The sequence below is a fragment of the Astyanax mexicanus genome, chromosome 6, assembly GCF_023375975.1.
Source record: "Astyanax mexicanus isolate ESR-SI-001 chromosome 6, AstMex3_surface, whole genome shotgun sequence".
NCBI lineage: Eukaryota > Metazoa > Chordata > Actinopteri > Characiformes > Acestrorhamphidae > Astyanax > Astyanax mexicanus.
Window position 1 is genome coordinate 32,109,935 of NC_064413.1, and position 17,328 is coordinate 32,127,262.

Sequence of the window (17,328 nt, forward strand, 5' to 3'; positions counted from 1 at the left end):
ACCCTGCAATGTGATTGGCTGAGAGGCATACTATGGATGCCATTATCAGCCGGTAATGCACTGTAACTGAGGCTCTCCTTGTATTAGTCCTCCACATACAGGTACCATAGTTTCAATGCAGACCTCGTGCCTATGACCGCAGCACAGCAGTGCCAATATTACATGTTATAGCACTCCCTCTAGTGTAATATTGCTTAATTATACAGTTATCTAATCAGTGCTTAATCTTGTTTAATCAGGTGTGTTGGTGATGAAATTGATCATATCCTCTAAGGTGCTGGCTGGAGCTTCCAGCAGAAATCTAGAACTGCAATTTGCTCTTCAGACTAGCTAACAGGATATGCTTTAGAAACTCATTTTACTGTATTTACTGTATGTTTATTTAAATCCATTAAACACAATGTGGTGGTTTCTTTTCAGGCAAAAACACCCTTTTTGCTGAGACATTTGCTTAGAGGCCCAAAACCTTACACAGTACAGTATCTACACATACAATAGATACATTTTACAGCAGCCCAGTTTCCTGATCTTCATGCTCTTGAACTGTTGGAGGAAACTAAAGTGGACACAAAGAAAACATGAAAAATCCACCCAGATAGGGAATTGAACCGGAGAGTCTAGTGCTCATAGGCAATAACCAACTATGGATGAATGGATAGATAGATGGATGGATGGATGGATGGATGGATGGATGGATAGATAGATAGATAGATAGATAGATAGATAGATAGATAGATAGATAGATAGATAGATAGATAGATAGATAGATAGATAGATAGATTCCATGTACGTACTGTTAATCAGGCCACACAAAACATACATCAGAGCAATTAAAATGTATTTACTGCATTTTATTGAAGTAAATTGTACATTTTATTTTATGCAGGAGTATCAAATAATAAGATATACAATAACATAACGTATATTTTATTAATGAAGTAATCAGAACCAATAGAAGATCAAAAGTTTCAGTGTTAGAATTCACGTCATGAAGGTCCATGGTGAATATCTACTGGAGGAAGCAAGTAGTTGTGTCATGCAAAAAAAAAAAAAAAAGACCAAGAAAATGCTACAAGTACTGTCCATGAAAAATAAATGGTGTTGCCTTCTCTGATACTGGTGTGTAATGCTGATCATCATGGATTATGTGCTAAATATATCTGACCCTGTTGCAAACATAAATGCATAATAACTGAGCAGCCATATGGTATGTAGATTGCTGTATGGTATGTAGAGGCTAGTGAAATATCTGTGCTGGTATAAGGTTCCTATTTTTTTTTTACTATTCCTTTCTGCTGTTTTTTTTTTTTGCTTTAGTGGGCTGGTTACACACTGCTACTGTGTGTACTGTGACCCAACTTATAGACAGACATATTGTACATGTACCAAACAACACACATTTGGTAACACGAATAACATGAAAAAGGGAGTTCATCCCTTTACAGACCATTCTGACCAATCACACAATCTTTATTCCTCTTTCCTACAGAACTGAACACAGAACACAAAGATGTAAAAAACAAACAAACAGACACATAGATACCCATTCAAACACAGATCACATACAACTCGAACACGCTCGTTACATTCGTCTGATCACTACACTTTGTGCGAAATACTGTGTACTGTTTGATCAGCCTCTTGTTGTACATAGTCAGCTAAAACGAATATGAAAGTGGAAAGCTTTGTCTAACAAACTCTTGCTCAAGTTCGTTGGAGCGCTAGGTGTCCTCTTACATACAAATTGATTTTGAAACACTTTATCAAAAGAAACGATCATTATCAAAATAAATTCTTTCTCTCTCTCAAAGCACAAATTAGTTCCAGTGACTCGCCTTTGTTTCATCATAAAATACAAATAAAAAACTAAAGTATCTCCGTAGTGTTCATTTTCTCCGGGCCTGCTTACACGAACGGCGCTCCAACAGACACCATCTGTTCAGTACCTGTCAGAAAAGTAAGCAGAGCCGACACTGGAGCAGGAAAACCAATTAAAGTGTGATTAGGAAAACATGAACAAGGATGTTAACGGCTTTTAAATGTTCTTAAATCATGGAGCGATGGAACACTTCATTTGAAGAGTCGTCCAAAGAGTAACTATAGAAGTCTTTAATCCTTTGATCAAATGCAAATGTGGGACGTACAAAACATCTTGCCCGCCAAACCCTTGTTACGGGCTGGCTGACAAAAGGGCAACCTTCAGAAGTACAGTCTTTCAAAGTGCTTCCAACTGCACAGACAAACGCCTTTCCTCTGCTCCTCGCCTAGCTTAATACAGTACATAGTTCATTATTTATTGCAGCAATCCTCCAGTTCTCTTTGAGCCTTTTTTTTGTGAATGTGCAGCAGCATAATTCCTCTTCAGTCCTCGTCTTCCTCAGACTCTTCTTTCCGCTTGTTAGTCCTCCACTACACGCCACTGCGGGGTTAGGTCACCGTGCTTGTTATAATGGATGGAGAAGTAGTAGCAGGGGTTTGGACCTTTTTCCTTTTTCCGCCCCCTTTGTTGTTCTCTTTGGAGTCTCGGACACGGTTTTTGCCGAATGAAGCTCCTTTGTTCTTTGAGCCTATCCCCTTGTCTCCTATAAATAAGATAAAATAATACGATTAAACAACTTAAAGAGCATGGATTATTGCCTTGGTGCAGCCTGAAGAAACATGCATAGGGCTATTTATTTCAGAGTCTTTACACTTAATACATTAACATACATACATTTGCCCTGGTTAAATCTACACCGATTTGGTCATTTAACACGGCAAGTGTTAAAATTTGACACTTATTTAACAGTGTTGATTTAATACTAGCCCATTGACTGTGTATTATCCACAGGAAAACAGTCACACATACATCTGTTCTGCAGGGAAATCGCTGGGCCAACTTGCCTTTCCTGAATTTCCACATAGCTCAGTTCATATTTAATTCCCTCTTATTTAATTACCAGTAAATATCTTTGCAAACATGCCTGTGTAATAGGATTATTATTGCATTTAAATGTACAACACTAAATCATGAAAAGGTTAGAACACTATGGAAAATGGTTATGTTTACTTTGACTTAATTTGATTTTATTACACAGATGTATGTAATTTTAAAATGTATATATTGCTTTATTATATATAAGATAACAGTTAAATAGGTCATATTTAAAAATAGTAAATGTTAAGTTTTTTTGGTGTTATATATATATATATATATATATATATATAACTGATACGGTGACTTATGATATAACAAAGCATAAAAATTCATATACATATTTATGACATTAAGATACAGAATATAACCCAGGCCGGCCTACTTCCCACCCACCAGTCCCGAATTCAGTAGAACATCAAACTGAACGTAATCATGATGCAGCCCAGCACCATGCAGATCTGACAAGCAACACACAACAGCTCTCCATATTCCATAACTGCAGCCCAGACAGTAATAATCAAGGCCTTGTGAGGGTTGACGCCCTGAGCTGGAGAGGTCTCAACACTCAAGGAGACAAAGCTTGAAGGAACATAATGGCCTTTATAAACACTGGAGCCGGCCGAGGTGAGACGCTTTTCCAACAGCCCTTCTCCCTGCAGCCTCTCGCCGCTAAGCTCAGTGTGTGTACGAGTCTGTCACTTATTTTAAGTGCATAACTACTTCATCAATGCAAACATCCATTAGAGATGCTTTCAGAGGCCTGGGGTCAGAGAGAGAAATACGACCAGGCCTGAACGTGAGACGTTCCAAATAAAAGGCCAGAATATGAAAGGTCCCAAGACTAACACAGCTCGGATTATTGATATAACTTTTACAGTCATTTATATGTAAAACATAATATCTCAAGCTTTTGGCATGCCCTGCGAGTACACTGAACAGAGGCTGTAGTGGATTTGTGCTGCTTGTACTGTTGAATAGGGTTGTAAGAAAACATCACTATATGAAAGTATTGCAATATTTAGTTGGACAATACTGTATCGAATTTCAAATACACACTCTAAGATAAGAAAATAAGTACAGATTTGCACTTAAAAAGTACAAAGCTTTTCTCTGGGGCTGTACGCACCTCCTGATTTTGCCAAGCAACAACTTTGATGATGTCCCAGGACCAACAAATCACACCAGCCAATCAAAATCTTTTGCTGTCTTCTTTTCAAATTTAACTGAAATATTATATTAATATTATATTGAGGTACATTAGAGTACCTTTCAGTGAAAGTCTTTTTTCTACCCCTGTTTTTTGTACCAGTAAAGATAAAAGTAAAAACAGTTTCATCAACTGAATATGTGTCAAATTTGAATATGCGTCAAAATTGTCTGGCTTCTAAATGAAAAATCTATAATTAAAATAGATTTTGTTTATTAGTACAGTGATACAGAATACTGATTGTACTCTTTTCCTGGTTAAATGGTACAAATCGGTACTTCCTGTTTGTTAGGAAAGACTTTATAATTCAGAGATAACACATCTGACCCTCTAAAGACCAATATTATACCTTTAAGGGTACAATTATAAAAAAGAGTACCTTTGAGTACAAGAAAGTACTTATATCGTACCTCTGTTTTTTAGTGTTTACTACTTTTTACCTTTACTGCCATGTCTAAACTGCTAGATAAGAGTATTGTTAGACAGTTGTCCAAAAATGTGACTAAAACATTCACAATATTGCCTTGCTTACAGTATCGAAATATATCATAATATATTCAATTGTTACCCCTGTATCATGATATGCAAAGTTTTGCCAAGTTTTTGCCTTTAAACAGCCCTCCTGGTGACATTAATACTTAGCATTTAAATGTTTGCCTTTTTGCATTTACTGCTAAAATCTTTTTTTTGTGTCTAATGTCAGTCCATTCTGTATTTTAAGAATAAGGCCAAAAGCGAAGATTTTGTTATCTAACAAAATTCAGTTCATACAGTGATAGACACCACATAGATTAATGCAGTTATCTAACTACTCAAGTAATCATGTGATCAGCATACTCTGAATAACTTGATAGGAGTGTGGTCTAGAAATCTGATAAAAAATAGCTTAATTTAAGCACAGTAATCATATTTCATGTACATGTACATTCTTAAACAGAGTATTTTTTAGATTTCTTAGTGTGTGAATGTGAGAAAACAGAGCAGGGTACAGGACAACAGCAAGCATTTAAAACTGAAACTGATAGATTTAATCTCAAAAAGTTTGAGTTTAAGATGATGTTCACAGTAAATCATGTCTTATTCTATGAAATTATTGGCTGATTGAAAAGTAAAAATCTGATTATTGCCCGACTCATTTAAACTCTGGAGTTTTCCCATCATCTGATTACCTGATTAACTTTTATGATTTCTTTTTATAAAAACATAAGTTTATGATTGTACGATTTCGTAGTATAAAGTGCTTTTAAACACACACATTAAGAGGAGTTTGAGTTATTATATTTTTAGAGTAACAATACTTTGCTTGCGTTTGAGCGTAGATGACTGACGCTGCTCGAGAAGACCACTTTAACCACAGCGCTGTCAAAAACAAAGGGAAAGGAACACATGCTGGGTTACTTCCCACCAGCTTCAGCAGCACTACTGTAAGGGGGAGCGAGGCCTCTGTGCTGACTGATGTTTGTTATGAAGTTGGTGTTGTGAGTCTCGGTGTTCCCTGGAAACCGAGTCAACACTCACACGGGGCTGGAGAGCATTTGTGCCGCGTTTCATGACATGAGCCTTACAGCCACGGTGCACTCCTGAAACTGCAGCTCTGATTGTTGAAGGCATTATATCACACACACAGGTACATACACATACATGTATCTGTTCTGTGTTGTGATCATACTCTGCAAGCTTTAAAGGTGATGGAGATGTTTCATTTTAATAAAAACTATTGGATCATATATTGTATATACCGTATTTTTCGGACTATAAGGCACACTTAAAAACTTTTAATTTTCACAAAAATTGACAGTGCGTCTTATAATACGGTGCGCCTTTTGTATGGATTTTACTCGTCAGGTTGTAAGGAGCAGTAAACACACACTCCGTGCAGCGTTATAGAGAGTTTCAGTGCTATACAGAGTCCAGAGCCGTGCAGCTCCGAGGCTGGAGCAGCAATAGCATTAGCTAGATGCTAACCGCTAAGCTAGCTAGCTTATTCACTGTTCAGAGATCAGTATTATCTAAATTTTACTCGTCAGGTTGTAAGGAGCAGTAAACACACACTCCGTGCAGCGTTATACAGAGTTTCAGTGCTATACAGAGTCCAGAGCCGTGCAGCTCCGAGGCTGAGCAGCAATAGCATTAGCTAGCTTATTCACTGTTCAGAGATCAGTATTATCTAAATTTTACCCGTCAGGTGTAAGGAGCAGTAAACACACACTCCGTGCAGAGCCGTGCCGCTCCGAGGCTGGAGCAGCAATAGCATTAGCTAGATGCTAACCGCTTAGCTAGCTAGCTTTTTCACTGTTCAGAGATCAGTATTTTCTAAATTTAGCACTTTTAATACTGCTGGAGCAGTATTATTAGAGTTAGATGCTAATCGCTAAGCGTTCACCGTTCAGAGGTGAGTTATCGGCCTGTAAGTCTGTGCTGCTTTGCCTGGCTAGCATTAGCTAGATGCTAAGCGCTAACTCTCTCAGAGGTGAGTTTTATCAGCCTGTAATCTGCTTGTTTACCGTGTTAAAACAAGCTACGGGGGACGAATCGCTAGCTAATATCTCACTGTCTTACCAGAACACGCAGGATTACTCAGTGTAACGCTGTCGTTTAAGTTTGGGTTAACTTTACTAGTTTAGGTGACTAGCTAGCGTGCTAGCGGATAGCTATGCTAACGCTGGTGCAGCAAGCCTTAGTGGACATCTGGAAATCTAAGCTTACTGTAAATAAACTGAAGCACGTTACTCACCCAAATAAACAGTTTTCAGGAGAGGAATCTGTGTAGATTAATATCCAGCACTCGTTTGACTTTGAAAGAGCTAGATTTGTATACTGAGACGCTCCACCGGCAAGAGACCACCCCCGGTGGGGGAAGGGAAACATGGCGCCACCCCTGTTCACTTTGATATAGGCACCCTTTCTAGTGTCACTTAACGCGCCTTATAATGCGATGCGCCCTATGTATGGAAAAATAGCAGAAAATAGGCGTTCTTTGATAGTGCGTCTTATAATACGGTGCGCCTTATAGTCCGAAAAATACGGTACTACAAAAAAAGGCTAGTCTATTTTTAGTAACATAAAGATTGGGAATTGGTACAGTACTGGTAATATCATCTCAATTCTAATGCAAGGTTACATTTAATTAGCAACTGTAATATTTAATATTGAGTGACTACAGCATCATTAAAAAGACCATATCATTCCTCTATCATGTTTGATATTAGTTATACATGATTCATATTCTATATATTTAGTTGGATATAGTGGAATTAAATGCATAAATCAATATCAGCCTCAGTACTCAATATACATAAAAACTATGCCTCAAAAATGGGCAAAATACATTTACATATAAGAAGTTTATTCTAGGGGTAGACAATATGGTAAGCATATTATATCACAATGTTTAAGGATGATACACAATATTTATGACAATATTCTTACATGCAGATATAATGTAAATAAAAGGAGCAGCTCCAAATTCTTAAATGCTATTTAACAAACTCATTCGTACTATCCCATATTTAATACAGAATTAAATGTTCAGTTGTCTGCTAATATCCATAATCTGTTTAGAAAAGTATATTCTGTATGGCAATAAGTCAATTTTTCTCGATATAATAAAATATCTTCATATTACCCAACTCAAAAAGTTTAGAATACCTATTTATGTTGTCCATATAAGAAGTGTTTCAGACTAAGGGATTTTTTTAATTAAGTACATTACAGCCTAAAAAGCACAAAAACGCAAACAACCGGATTTATTCCAGAGGATAAAAAGACTGGAAAAAATGGTCATGATGGTTTGAAAGTGCCCTGCTTGGTACCCTACAAGCATCCCAACTTTATATATGTAGAGAATAAAAAAAAAAATAAAAAAGTAGTATTTTAGTATTTAATAGATCAATTATAAAATAAAAAAGAAATAGTATCAAACATGGAAGTAAGCATTAATTAGAATTCAAATCAGAATTTATAACACTGTAGACTGGCCAATGACAAATGTCATTGAACACACATGCATAAGTTGTGAGGTATTATCTTGTGAGTGAGGTTTATCACTGGCCAGTGTGCTCATGAATTGTGAATTGGTGGAGCTGGAGTGAAGAATGATAATGGGTGCCATAGTAGTGAGATACGACAGTTATCATAGAGTATCCACTGATGGTAATGTCTGTCCCGATACACACAATCAGTGACCATCAGAAAAACAGACAAGCGACTCTGGCGGAAATCACATCCACATTCAATGAAGTAGGCCTCATACGCATATCCCACAGGTCAGTGCAGCTTTCTTTAGATTCTTTTAAGCCATGGCACATGACGCAATGTGTCCTATGACTTTTGGCATGCCAGTGTAGTATCAAACAAGAACGTGAGCCAGCCAAGTAAAACTCAGATCAGGCTTTCTACTCCAGAGATTTCTACTCCCAAAAAAATCTCAACCACAGGCCACTAGCTAAACAGCATAATAGACTATTTATTTATCTTAAAAAAAAAAAAAAAAAAAAAACACCACAGGTTTCAGACACAAAATCAGACACAGCTACGAAACTCCAAGCTCACCATGCAAGCAGAGGCAGAACAGATTCACGGTCTTATCCAATAATTTGAGTTCGTCAGTACAGAGAGGAAATTTGACCATTTGTTTTTTTGTGCATATAAACAAATTGTTCTGATACTCTGAACTCGTCCTCATAGAGACACAACACTCCACTGTATCAAACAGCAGAGCTCTCAGAATTCGGTTGCGTTTTTGCGTGCGAGAAAAGCATAAAGCGAGCTGCTGCTGCTGCTGATTATACAACTCTCGAACTACGTGTTTACGCAAACATTTCGCGTGGGCATGGCAATGTTCTACCAAATTAATGTTATTAATGTAGTATAATGATTTTATTCCCCAATAAACAGGGTCTAATTTTTGTAAAGTGATGCCTAACCTTCAACCTCTTAAAACTAGGTGGGAAGAACTGCATTGAAAAGGAGTGATCTCATCCTATTTTTTCAAATGTCATCTTATTCTGCTTTGGCAGAACACTTCTTCTAAATTTCTTCTAAACAATTTATTGGAGTTCTCCTGCAACAAAAACGTGTAATAATTCGAATTCCTTCAGCTTGGCAAAAGACGAAACGAGGCGTCTGGAGAGTCACGAACTAAATATAAATCGTTATATCTTAAGCTTGTCTATAAGGGGGTTCCTGGAGAGTACACTAGATGTACACAGAAGGTTTTGCACAACTTAGTCCACATTCAGAGGGCCTCTGCAGAGAACACTCCTCCTCACAAAAGGAATTTAGTAGCCATAAGTACACGATACCCCTCCGTAATAGCCTCTGATAATGATGATTTGCAGGCTAAAGTTAGTTTAAAGAGAGCAAAGCCCTCATCAGTCAGGAGGGGAACCCTAGCCTCGGGCTTAGCGCGCAGGACGCTCATTAGCTCGCCTCTGATAAAGCACTAATGGGGCAGGCTCCATTCATTTATGACAGCAGTGATTACAGCTCCCCTCAATCCAACCTAAACACCAGGGCCTGACTAAGGCAATCACGCGTCCAGCAACTCCGCTTTCCGTGCAAACCTATTTATTAAGCTACAGGAAGAGAGAGGGGGGAAAAAAGAGCAAGTTCTCGGCCAAATTGACGCAAAGCGTGAGTTCTGCAGACCAGTAAATCAGTGTTATACAAGCGCTGCCCCCTGTGATTTTTACAACAGCCCTGTTGGCCAATTCCAGCAAATGTATTAACAGTCTTGCTAATTTAGCACGAGGTGCTCATTTACGCACATGAAAAAAAATAAAAGAAGGTTGAGGATACCTGAAACCTACACATTAATACATAGAACAAGAACAACACTGCTTCTTCCATTCACACCTCACATCTCACCAAAGCTCAGCTGCTGACCCTGTGCAGCTCTAGCACATGTAAACTTCAAGTTTCAGCAGTTTCAAGAACGAACTGCAAACCGACGTCTTCCCACACATCAAGCGCCGTCAGCGCAACACGCCCCTGCCTCTCGCCGCCCTCTTTCCGACAAGTGGTCACTAAGTTTAAAACTCTGGCAGGCAGTATAGCTCTTTTATGGGGTAGTTTATAATATTTCACTGTTAATTATTCTTATGGACCCGGGGCTGAAATTCTTTCCACAATGAGGGCGTCACGCAGTGTAAATTTGCCTCTCATTTCTCAGATGGTGCTGTCATACACAGTCCAGCATGGAGCCCACTTCTCCCCTGAAGAAGAACATGGTCCACAGCCTACTTGAACCTCTCAGAAGAAGAAAGAAGAGGAAAAAACGTCATGGTACGACGCGTGGTGCTAAGACTGTTTGTCAGGATTAAGACGTTACGAGGAGTTCGCTTATCAATGTTTGTGTTTTAACAACCACATGAGGAGCCATGTTACAACTCTTATCTAGCACTGTCTCTTATCTAGCACAGTAGTATTTACACTTAAAAAGACCTAAAAAACTGACACAGGCTCACTTCACACACCTGCAAACAAAACCAAAAATTGGCAAGAGAAATAATCTTTAATCTAGTTTACAGTATATATCTAAAAAGTTTTTATCACTAAAAATATTTCGAATGAGTATTACAAGTTTGGGAGGAGGGGAACAAATTAAGTAAAGCTAAGCTAAGTAAACAAAACTGCAATTCTTGTCCAACCTTATGACATACTGTCAATTTCTAGTCCTGACTTCAATGTGGTCTGAGCTGTTTTCAATTGGACACCAAGTTCAACGCTTAATTTTTTGTTCTTTCTGGGGTTTGGAAGTTTCTAGCTTGATCGTTTTTATCTTTGAGTTTTTTTTTTTTGCATGGCACATGTGGCAGAGTAGCTGAAAGGAGCTTGACACTGCCAAAAACAATTACAGGGAGAAAAATATATGATAAGAAGTGTTGGACTGATTCTCTGATGAAGGTAAGGGAGCACGGGTAATGCCAAAATGTTACCTTGGAAGTCGAGGCTCCTCAATTAAAAGCCAAGTCAAATGAGTGCTGGATGTTAATCTACACAGATTTCCCTCCTGAAAACTGTTTGTTTGGGTGAGTAAAGGGCTTCAATTTATTAACAGTAAGCTTAGATTTTCAGATTTCCACTAAGGCTGTGTGCAGCAGCATTTGCATTACCGGCTAACCGCTAGTGCTACACTGAGAGCAGGGCAATATTAGCTAGCGGTTCGTCCCATGTAGCTTGTTTTAACACGGTAAACATGCAGGCTACAGTACGATATACTCGCCTGTGAGCCACGAAAGAGCTAGTGGGAAGGATTTTAAGTGTGCATTTATGTGCCATACAATTACTCTTTGCTGCCAAAAATAATGTCACAACAAGAAACATGCAGAACTTACACTGAAAGTATGCAAATGCAGTAAATTTGCATAATGCGCTGACCTGTTCGAGTTCAAACAATGAACAGGGAAGATAAATAATTATTACTAAAATGTATAATCCTTGTCATTTGCGATTTTAACCCGCTAACAAATGTAGTGAATGAAAAACTCATGGAAATTCTGTACAAAGAAATATTAATCCTCTGCTATACTCTGATATACAGAGATATACTCTGTTTGCTATACAGACTATTCTCATAGCAGAAGGAGCAAACTGTTATAAGCCAGGTTCAAAGCTTTTTAGGTTTATATATATATATATATATATATATATCACTATTAAGGAGCCAGATTTCACAGGGGGGATACTAACACCAGCACATTTTCCAGATATGGGAGTTCAGTGGCCACTCTAGCCAAACACCGCTGTGATACCAAAACAATGTTTACAGTTTTTTACAGATAACATGATTAGATGATAAGGCTCTCTGAAAAAAAAAAAATCTTGGAGGCGAGCTTTTTGTTCATGGCTGGGAACAGAAGGTGAATCTAAGGGGAGAAAAAATGTTTAGTGTTGTTATTATAGGTATTTCTTGAATATTGACTAATTTTCCACTATTGGCATTATGTGAATCTTTTGAAATAAACTTTATCTTGTGGAATAAAGTTGGCAAAGTGTTGGTCTGATCCCTTAATATTTCTATATTTAATTTCTGTATATCTGTTCTGTTAATTTAGATTCAATCTGTGTCTATATATATTTATGTTCTTTGACATCTTTGTTTTTGCTTTATTTTATATTTTTTATTTTATAATAATTATCAACTCTACTTGTTTCATGAGACCAGGCAGCGATCAAAGCATTTCACCTCAAGTTGTGACATGTATGAATGTGACAAATAAACTTTGAATTTTGATCTTAAACATACACTTAATGAGGGAGCACGAGTGGTGCCAAAATATTAATCTCAGACTCCCCAGTAAGGTTCCTCACTTATAGGCCATGCATCTTGAGGAAGCCAGACTAGCACTGTATTAATGCTATGAGCAGTGTGTATTGGGACTGGTGATAGAGGTAAAAGAGTAAGAAGAAGCATGTGCTGCAGCTATATGAACTGCAAATGAACTAAATGCCCACCCTGTGTACTTTGTGCCTCATTTTCAAGGTTGAGTGGTCTCCCAGACCTCTGCTGGATCTGACTGTGTTTAGAGTTCTGAAGTTCTGCATGGTCCATTTTATGAGCAGGCAGAAAATTTCAATGTTCATGAAAACAAGCTGACCAAACATGATGTCTTTGATTCGGCTGCAAATCATATAAACGCACAGCAGTGTGCGGTCAGCCAGATTATTAACCAAGGCAGTAAACTGGCCAGTGAACAGTCGACGTTTTTCATAAAACTCTCTGACAGCTTTCGCTCTGGTCCAAAGTGAAAATGTGATATCTACTAGCAAATGTCAGATATTCAGCCTCTAAAACTCTAACAAAAGACCCAATTTCTCTTTATTTCTCTAATAACTTCACATGGAATCTTATATATCAGTTTAATAGCCACTATTGATTAATTCAAAGCAGTTGAGAAAAGGCCCAAACCCATTTTTTTATTTGTACCAATACCTCTTGTTTTTTCACAATGAGTTTTAAGGGGAAGTGGTAGAAATCCTCTCTTAAGAAATGGGATAACCTACATGGTCAAAATAAATGAATATATAGAACACTACTTCATTTCCAGGCTACTAGCGGTGCTTTGTTGGTGACCCTGCCAGTCTGCTGTAAATAGTAGAGGAGCGATAAAGTTCAGCAACCTCACTGCTGGAATTTAGTTAAATTTAGGACACTGTATCTCTTCAAAAGGAGTAGAGGGGTTTTGACATGTATTTATTATTGTCCAGTTCTATTTCCTCTGTGATAGGGAGCTAAAGTTAACCATTTGAAGCTAGCTTTTTTTTGTTTTAACTGTCCCATTCCACCTTAAATCATTCAGGTGACAGAGTATAACTGCTGTTTCGCCCTTTAAGGTGGAATGGGAATGGTGTACCTACAGAAATGCCCTACTAGCAAATGTTTAGGCTTATGCCTTTCCCACCACCCAGCACAGATCAGCTGCCCATCACTCATATTTCTTTTTCATATTTCAGTTTAGAGTGAAATAAGAGTAAAAGCTATTAAAAGCCTTGTTAGTATTTATTCAGAAGTACCTTGATTTTATCACATGCTGGCCCATTTGATTTCCATCTCTTCTCTAGTGTCTAAATGTCTTATTGTTGCTAACTGCTGGACTCGACTCGGTTACTGAAAAATACGAACATAAGCCTGTCTTCAAATCATGTTCCAGCTGCACTGCTGCTGTTTACTGTTCATATTCACAGATATATTCATCCTCTGCTGTGATAAAAAACATTGCGTCTATCTGCTGCTGCATAAATAAACTCAAACTTCGAGCTTAGAATGGCTATGCCCAGGATACAGCCTGTAAATATTAAATTAAAACTGACAAATATTTATTCACTCATAATTCATAGCTTCCCTTCCACACATGCTGGTCTTGTGTGTTTCCTGTCTCGCTGCTTACCTTTTCCACAGGGGACCCTCTTCTGTACAGTGCACTTCCGTGACTCGGTTTCCGGAGCGCAGGTAGAGGCAGACGCGTGTCCAGTGACAGTGGCTGGACTCGGGGGCTGCGTGGGCTCCCTCCTACGGCTCTGATTGCCCTTTTTGAAACCACACGTTTTGTTCTTCTTCATGCAAGGGCCCCATTGACTCCATTCCCCCAGCTCACATTGCACTAGAACAAGCGAAAAAAAAAGCTGTCATGAAGAACCACGTTCCTCCACGTTTTCATTCCAAGATCAGACTGACTCAGTGCAAACAAGTATGGAGGAACTCATATCAGTGAACCCTAAGGAATTCAGGACTAGGAATCAGACTGGTAATGTCCAGCATCACTCATATCCTCTTATTCCTCCTCGATCAGAGGGAGGGCCTTTGTTATGATTATCTGTGGTGGGCTCCATTTTTATCCAACCTTATGACATACTGTCAATTTCTAGTCCTGACTTCAATGTGGTCTGAGCTGTTTTCAATTGGACACCAAGTTCAACGCTTAATTTTTTGTTCTTTCTGGGGTTTGGAAGTTTCTAGCTTGATCGTTTTTATCTTTGAGGTTTTTTTTTAACATGGCACATGTGGCAGAGTAGCTGAAAGGAGCTTGACACTGCCAAAAACAATTACAGGGAGAAAAATATATGATAAGAAGTGTTGGACTGATTCTCTGATGAAGGTAAGGGAGCACGGGTAATGTTACCTTGGAAGTCGAGGCTCCTCAATTAAAAGCCAAGCAGCTTGGGGAAGCCAGGGCAGTCAGGGAGTAATGCTATTAGCACTGTGTTTGCTTGCTTATGACAGAACAATTTTCAAAATAAATCAATAAAGCCCTTATCATCCAGCAGGCTGCTCTCCAACGTTCCTTTCACTAGCGATTGAGAAACCCCAGAGAAACGTGGAGAACAGAGCAGAAAAAAGCTGTATGTAGCCCAGCGAGTTTTCTCTCGTACCATTGCTGTGACTGCTTCGCAGTGAAGTGAAGACTGTATAAAATAGTTTGGGTCGAATATGCTGTCTAACAAAGACCAAAAAAAAAAAAGGGGGAGTCCCACGTGAATTTCAATCTCAGAACTTTCATAACATCCATGTCTGTTATTTTCCCATGTTTGGAAACAGAATCGAGTCCCTTGAATAAGCAACAATCTTACACATAACCTCAAATAGCTCCTACAAAATCATTCAATTACACGTTGGAACAAAACCCAGTAACTCTGCGGGAAAAAGAAAACACTTTTAACTTATTAATTTAGTCATCATGAAATGTTGGCACCATATGCAGTCAGGTCCATAAGCACACAAGGTTTTGTCATTTTGCCTCGGTCCGCCACCTCTGTGGATTTGAAATGAAGCAATCAGGATGACGTGATTGACGTGTAAACTAATTTAAAAGTGTTTACAAAAATAGTGCATTTACCAGAATTACGGCACTTTTTTAAGATGTACCTCCTCTTTCATAGGTTCAAAAGTAATGAAGCAAATGACTAAAAAGCTTCAGGTTTCATAATAAGATGTGGCCAGAACTGACTGTTAGATTTACTGACAAAAAAACATCTAGGAAAAAAAAGAAAGTACTTTGGACAGGTACCAAAATTTGAGGATGGATAAGAAAAGGAAATGTTTTGGATCTATAACTGTCTAGAATTTTAACTGTCAAACATGGGCTTAGGCATACATTTTATAGTTGCTGACTGAAGTGTATAAAAAACTATGCTTCTAACTAAACTAAGTTTAGATTCAGTGAAAGACTAGTAAAATAAAAAAAACACAATGACTCAGCAAAAGCAATCCAAGAGCAAAGAAATTAAAAATTAAAGGTAACATTAAAGGTTCTTAAATGAAGGTTCTTAATTGAAGGGCCTTAAAGGAGTCAGTCTCCTAACCTTAACCCAACTGATAAAGTTTTTTTATTACTAAAGGCATAAAGATCCACAAACAAGCAGCAACTGAAAGTGGCTGAATTACTGGCCTAGCGACTTAAACAAATGATTTAAATCAAGGTATTAAAAATGCTCCTTAATTTAATAATTATGATATTGTAATTAATGTAAAGCCAGTTTAAATGTCTGTAATAAGACTGTAATAAGTGGCTTATTACCTAAAAGAACAATATGCAATATTTTTCAATATGTTAAATCTCTTGAATAAAGCTGAAAGGCTTTGTTCCAACAGTAAAATGTGTTACTGTTACTGTGTATGGTACTGACATATATAAGGCAAAAAATACAGATTAATTTTCACATATAGAACAATGTGCATTGTACCAGTACAGCTGTGGAAAAAAATATTTTACCAAATTAAAAACCTCTGGAATATAATCAAGGGGAAGATGGATGACCACAAGCCATCAAATCAAGCTTAACTGCTTGGATTTTTGCACCAGGAGTGCAAAAAAGTTATCCAAAAGCATCATGTAAAACTGGTGGAGGAGAGTATGCCAACATGCATGAAAACTGAGATTAAAAAACAGGGTTATTTTAACAAATATTGATTTCTGATAAGTTTCTCTTAAAACTTTATGAATATGAATATGAAAGCCCTGCATCTTTTTTTTGTTATTTCAGCCGTTTCTTATTTTCTGCAAATTAATGCTCTAAATGACATTTTTTTTTTGGAATTTGGAAGAAATGTTGTCTGTAGTTTATAGAATAAAACAACATGAACAATGTTCATTTTACGCAAACATATACCTATAAATAGCAAAATCAGAGAAACTGATTCAGAAACTGAAGTGGTCTCTTTATTTGTTCCAGAGCTGTATAGTCAGTGTTGGGAAGTAACGGATTACAAGTAACGGCGTTACGTAATCAGATTACAAATTATAAGTAACTGTAATCGGTTACAGTTACTGCTTCAGTAAGTGGTAATCAGACTACAGTTACTCTGCTAAAATAAAAGGGTTACATTGCGGTACTTTCCTATTTTTGCTCTTCCAACACTGACAAAACGCAAATAACATTTTGCGGTGAAATCGCTCTGATATGAAAGGGAACTGTCTGCCCCTCGTCCCATCTCGCTGCACACACACACACACACACACACACACACAGGGAGGAGGGGCAGACAGCGGCTCCGCACACACAACGAGACGAAATTAACTGACATTTTGGTCAACGAATAAAAACAAGACGAAAATGTTTGGCAGGGACGAAATCCAATCAGAACTGATTTAGTTTTGTGAAAGGTAGGGACCAGTTAGGAAGAGATCCAATCACTGCTACTTTAGCGAAGGTGGAGAGGCGGGATAAGCGGGGTACTCATCCAATCAGTACCCGCCTCTCCTGC

General features: G+C 38.0%; 1 protein-coding gene across 2 annotated transcripts in view; it reads right to left on the bottom strand.

The window, feature by feature from the left end:
- Nucleotides 1-830: 830 nt before the first annotated feature.
- Nucleotides 831-17,328, bottom strand: part of rspo1 (R-spondin 1) — a 42,464-nt gene continuing 25,966 nt past the window's right edge. For both annotated transcript variants that reach the window (XM_015606461.3, XM_007251793.4), the window contains exons 5-6: nucleotides 14,015-14,227; nucleotides 831-2,582 (exon numbers count right to left, since the gene is read on the bottom strand). In XM_015606461.3, coding sequence (XP_015461947.3) covers nucleotides 2,428-2,582; nucleotides 14,015-14,227 — 368 coding nt within the window. In that variant the 3' untranslated portion in view covers nucleotides 831-2,427. The remainder of the gene's footprint in view (nucleotides 2,583-14,014; nucleotides 14,228-17,328) is intronic.